Source organism: Anneissia japonica, unplaced genomic scaffold, assembly GCF_011630105.1.
Source record: "Anneissia japonica isolate Jap-2015-1 unplaced genomic scaffold, ASM1163010v1 scaffold737_len1565949_cov176, whole genome shotgun sequence".
Classification (NCBI taxonomy): Eukaryota; Metazoa; Echinodermata; class Crinoidea; order Comatulida; family Comatulidae; genus Anneissia; species Anneissia japonica.
The window spans coordinates 767,581-773,415 of record NW_022741618.1 but is presented as its reverse complement, the minus strand read 5'-3'; the positions used below and the strand labels follow the sequence as shown (position 1 = coordinate 773,415).

The 5,835-nt window shown below is 34.5% G+C and overlaps 1 protein-coding gene across 1 annotated transcript in view; it reads right to left on the bottom strand.

The window, feature by feature from the left end:
- The window catches only part of LOC117118868 (exonuclease mut-7 homolog), a gene marked incomplete at its 5' end in the record, with an annotated part of 12,144 nt that extends 6,556 nt beyond the window's left edge, over nucleotides 1-5,588 (bottom strand). Inside the window, 5 exon segments of the mRNA XM_033263613.1 lie at nucleotides 1,359-1,555; nucleotides 2,677-2,848; nucleotides 3,487-3,626; nucleotides 4,707-4,760; nucleotides 5,412-5,588. Of these exon segments, the coding sequence (XP_033119504.1) occupies nucleotides 1,359-1,555; nucleotides 2,677-2,848; nucleotides 3,487-3,626; nucleotides 4,707-4,760; nucleotides 5,412-5,588 (740 nt within the window).
- Between the last annotated feature and the right edge of the window lie 247 nt (nucleotides 5,589-5,835).

The following is a 5,835-nucleotide window of genomic DNA, read 5'->3' as shown; positions in this document are numbered from 1 at the left end:
ACATTTAAATCAACAAAAACTGCAATTGATTTGACTTGTATCCCATTCATGTTGATGGTTGGATGAGTCACACATTTGAGCGAGTTGAGTGTTTGGGTGAGTGAAGTGTTTTGAAGAGTCAAGTTCGCTATGCAAGTCAAGTGTTTAGAAGAAATGGGTGTTTTAGCGAATCAAGTAGCCAAGTGGAAAAGCAGGGGCACTGATAACTACAGCCTTAACATCGGTGCTGGTTCCAGCAGCTCCACCTCCTGGGTTCAGTAGGTAGAACCAAGTCTTCTCGGATAAAAACTTCAAATAGAAATCGCAGTGTATGGATATTGCCTATGTACACATTATAGAACCCATTGCATCTTCCACAGAGTAGGTGGTACCCCAATGATATAGTTCCTGTCTCTTATACACATCTTATGTATTATGTATATTATGTATACTATAAAATAAAACAGAATTCGTGTTCCTTGACAAATCATACACTTATTTTATTTATTATATAATCATTTAATAAACACAAATATATACCCAATAAATGTATTCTATTACTCTATTAGTGATTGGCTTTTGCATTGTTACCTTGGTTAAGTGCTGAATACAATTCTCAACCATGTACTCCTGGTCCACGACAACAATCTTCTCAAATGGCAGATTCAGCTGGTAGTAATCAACAGTACTGTGCACCACTGCCTCCTCTGTAGTATATGAAGCCTCCCAATCTTCTTCCTCTGTTGCGCTAATGAACAATTATAGTAATGATAATAATAATAATGTGCAGTATTAATCATAAATGTAAATAAAATGAAACAAATGTTTAAAATTTGTTAATTTTAGAATTATTTAATCAAAACTGTTGTATGCCCATATACAGTAATGATGTTCCAATATATAGTAAATAATGTGATGTCATCATGACCATATTTAGGCATGTCACATGGTTTTGTCAAATAAAATTTGATTGCCTGGACAGTGCTTCATATAGTCAGTTGCAGACATATTTGATCAGACAAATTGTGTTTTTATCTGCTGGAATCTAAACAATGCTTTATACCATAAGATAAAGTCTAGTCAAACAATTCTTTTATTTTGTTAATTTGTTAATTGTTTAGCAAATTTATTATCATTATCATTACCTAGGGACGCCATAACTAAATATGGGCGTACAAAAGTTTTTTTATCAAAGAAAATTTTCTAGTTTGGACAATTGATTACTTTTACATGAAAAATGTGATTGCAAAACCAAGGATTACTTTAATCACAACAATAAGCATGAAATAAATTGAAAGCATTCCATGCACTGCATGATTGACAGCATTCATTGCATGATTGACAGCATTGCATGTATGATGGACAAGTAATAATAATACCTTTGAGCCTCAGCGATAGCAGCGACTACTTGTTCCGGCATCCTGTCACTGCTAACATTCAACTTCTTAGCCCACTTCACAGCGGCTTGTAAATCATCATAACATATAAACTGTAGGATCAGCTCATCCTGAAGAATGTGGTTATCGCCCACAGCTTGCTCTACAAAATCCTCCCAATTACTGGAACATGATGCAGGCTAAAAAACAAATACTGTATTTATTCAAATAAATGCCTCGGGGCATTTATTGTTGAGAAGGGTTTTTGAAAGGGCATTTATTCGAGCGAGGTGTTAATTTTTTTGGTGTAAAATGGATACATATAACATACACTCAAATAAACGCCCCTTAATGTCGAACTACAACAAATAATTACCATCAAAAAGTAATCATAAATACATATCTATCCCAATCAGAAGAGAAAAAAAATGTAATTCTTCTGGAGTTGAACATTTAATAGAATGTGTTGAGAATGATATTGCTTCCATTATTAGTTTTGTTTACAGTCATTAGGGGTGTTTATTCGAAAAAAGATCATAAATGCCCTAGGGCCTTAGGGCATTTAATTAAGAGGGAGGTGTTCATTCCTAATAAGGCTCTGGAGGGAGAGGTTATACGAGGGAGGCAATTTTCAAAGGTGGGAATTTATTCAAATAAAAATTGTACAATAAAAAGCACATAGTTTTTATGGCAATTTGAAAAAAATATATTGTTGAAATTAGGATTTGATCCAAAAACCTTCTAATTCCTATTCAGTTCTCTTTTAACTGAGCTATTAGGCCACCGTCATACTTCACTATGTTTTCTCTAAATATTGCATTCTACGCAGCTAAGTCAAATAGCCAAATTTGGTCTGGAGTAACTCCTGAAAACATATTGTCCGTAAGATTTATGACGTACCTAATTTATTATAATTATATTTCTCACCCAACACTCTTTACCAACTTAAAATTTCTGGCAGCTTCGTCTATTCAAGTGCTGTTTAAATACTGTAGATCTAAACTCTACAGCCTTGTTTATAATAATGAAGTTCAAACATACATAGATAGTCAAATACACTGACAGCTAGCTACTCAATGGATGCATTTGGTAATTGTGATGGTTTTAGTATAATATTAAGTAAGTTTAATAGGTTAACTAATAGGTAGACTAGACTCATATTCATTGAAACAAATAATTATCAGAAAATAAAATTTAATAATGAGTACAAATAAAAATTTAAAATCAAGTAAAAAATGAACAAAAATAAATATACACCTAATCATAAATTTAACAATTAAATAAAAGATAAATATGTAAAAAGTACTTAACAATCACAAACCTCATTATATCGCTTATAGAGAAGATATTTTAGGGCTCCCATATTTTTGGTCTTGTCGTAATTTGGACAAATTTCAGACTCCAAATTATACATTTTCAGTAGTCGGGCAACCAGCTTCCGCATCACACGAGGACAGAGTTTATCCTTCCTTACACCAGGGACACCAAGATTTCTAGATTAGAAAAACAACCCCATTGATTTTATTCCTACAAAAAACATGTCCTAGAATCTTTACACAGACAATTAATCGGGCTGTAATCAATTTATGATTTTCTGGTAAAACACATTTAAATCAACAAAAACTGCAATTGATTTGACTTGTATCCCATTCATGTTGAGTGTTTAAATGAGTCACACATTTGAGCGAGTTGAGTGTTTGGGTGAGTGAAGTGTTTTGAAGAGTCAAGTTCGCTATGCAAGTCAAGTGTTTAGAAGAAATGGGTGTTTTAGCGAATCAAGTAGCCAAGTGGAAAAGCAGGGGCACTGATAACTACAGCCTTAACATCGGTGCTGGTTCCAGCAGCTCCACCTCCTGGGTTCAGTAGGTAGAACCAAGTCTTCTCGGATAAAAACTTCAAAAAGAAATCCCAGTGTATGGATATTGCCTACGTACACATTATAGAACCCATTGCATCTTCCACAGAGTAGGTGGTACCCCAATGATATAGTTCATTTCACCCCGTCATTTGTAGAAGCTACTAAGCATCTGTCTGCGGCAGCTAGGTACACGTACAGTAGTAACAGAACATGCCCATATTCAATACAGCACAATGATGCTGCGAGCTAGGGTTTTTCTCATACTGTACATACCCTATTGCAAAATCGACATCAAATCCATTTGCACAGAACTGATCGAGGTACTGGAGTAACTGTATTTGTAGTTTCTTATGCTTCTTGCAATATGTTTCTACCAGATTCACTTTGTCTTGCAGAACAAGTGGCACAACTACCTGTACAATAATTATTATTATTATTTGAATCATTGTTGTAATAATGATGACTATCATTATCATCATCTCTGTCATCTAACAATAATAATCATCATTTTCACCATTAAAACCACTATCAATCATAAACATCACAATGATTACAACTGTCATCATCATCCCCATGATTATTAGAAATAATCACTGTCATTATCATACAATCATAATCACAACCATGTCATTTGAAATCAAATCAAAATCAATCATCATGATGATCACTACAATATTACTACCATACTGTACTATTATTCCTGTTATCATCGTAATCAGTATCATTGTCAGACTCCCTGTTAGATAGCTCAGCCTCTTCCCGCATAAGCTAATACTATGTATAACCGACTGACTGACCCTGATTTCTAATGGTCACTTTGCTTCGGAAACACACAACCTTTTTTAAGCCTAAGGCCGAGCACTCACTGCAGCCGACCTTCGCTGCGATTCAACGGAGAACGCAATGCCATGACAAGCATCAACGGATCGTTTTTAATGACGATCTGATCAGACTGCCACGACAATCAGCAGAGGGCGTAGCATCGTCTAGCACTTCACAGGGAGCAGAGTTTGATTCATCAGCCGATGATGGCTGCCTACCTTAATAATTGTTACCAGCATCAAATTTATCAAATCATAATTATCTTCTTCATGAATATTGGTCGATTGGCCGAGCGATTGAAACAGGGGAACCGTGACATACTATACAGCCATAATATTGGCACTGGTTCAAACAACACGCTCGCCATGGTCCTGGTGGTGGAACAAGTCTTTTCAGATAAGGATTCTAAACTGTAGGCCCAGTGTACACAACTGGCTTGTGTGCACTTTAAACAACCCAGTACATCCTTCAAGAAGAGTAGGGTTACCCCAGTGTACTGGTCCATTTCAGCCCCTTGTCCGGCCACAGACGGAAACGATTATATCGCGGCTCATGTCAGGTATCCTACCTGCGAATTCTTCTACCACACTATGTAAGCAAGATCATACACGCTAGCTACATAGTGACTCGAGAAGAAGATGAATATTGTTAATGTTAAAATAGTGACTTACCTGGTGAATTGAAAAGCAGTGCTGTAGATTTAGCTGGGTAATACACCTGCAAACCTATTTTTTTTTTTAAGAATAATAATGATAGATAATATAATAAATCATAATTGTATTTTTATTTAATTTTAATTAAACAGTAAGTGGTTCTATGCATTTAAAATAAAACACACTAAACAAGTTATTGATTATTGGTAATTTTTACCTACCATCTTTATTGATGAGAAGGGTTTTCTAGAGGGCCTATATTTGAAGGAGTCGGTTATTCGAGGAAAAAATAAATGCTCTGAGGCGTTTACTCCAAATGACGCCTGAAGGGGGACGTTTGTTCGAGCGGTGTTTACTCAAAGCAGGACGTTTATTCAAATAAATATGGGATATGCATTGTCTTGTATGTATGAACATTTATGAGAGCTACCGAGTTCTCAAGAAACATTTGTTAATTGGCAGTGAAAATTTTTATTTGAAAACTAATGAAGTAAGCATTTTACTTTCATTTTATGATAGTTGGTACAGAATCAAGTATTGTATTTAAGCCCGTATTATTATTATTATTATTATTATTATGATGATGATGATGATGATGATGATGATGATGATGATGATGATATTATTATTATTATTATTATTATTATTATCATCATCATAATTATCATTTGCATACTGCTACCCAAGGAATCTGAACATTTCAATAAGATTCGACCCACTTACCTCCTTAAACTGCTGTCTTTCTAGCATTACATTTAGGTGTCCCGTTAGGTGGCGATTATCACCAGTGTCAAGTCGGAATAGATGGCAAATGAGGCTTAACACGTTATAATGGCCACATGTTGCTAGGTACAGCGCCCTCTGCTGCATCTCTTGAGTTAAGCAAGCATCAAATAGATCCTTTAAGGTGAACAATAATATAATATTTTAATTTGTGTATTTCTTTCAATGCATATAATCATACAAAATAAACATAGTAAATAATATTAAAATTAGGTTTGCAAACCTATAATTTAAATACTATTTACTATGATTTCTGCAGCTTGGAAATCATAGTAAATAATATTCAAATTAGGTTTGCAAACCTATAATTTAAATATTATTTACTATGATTTCTGCAGCTTGTAAATCATATTAAATAATATTC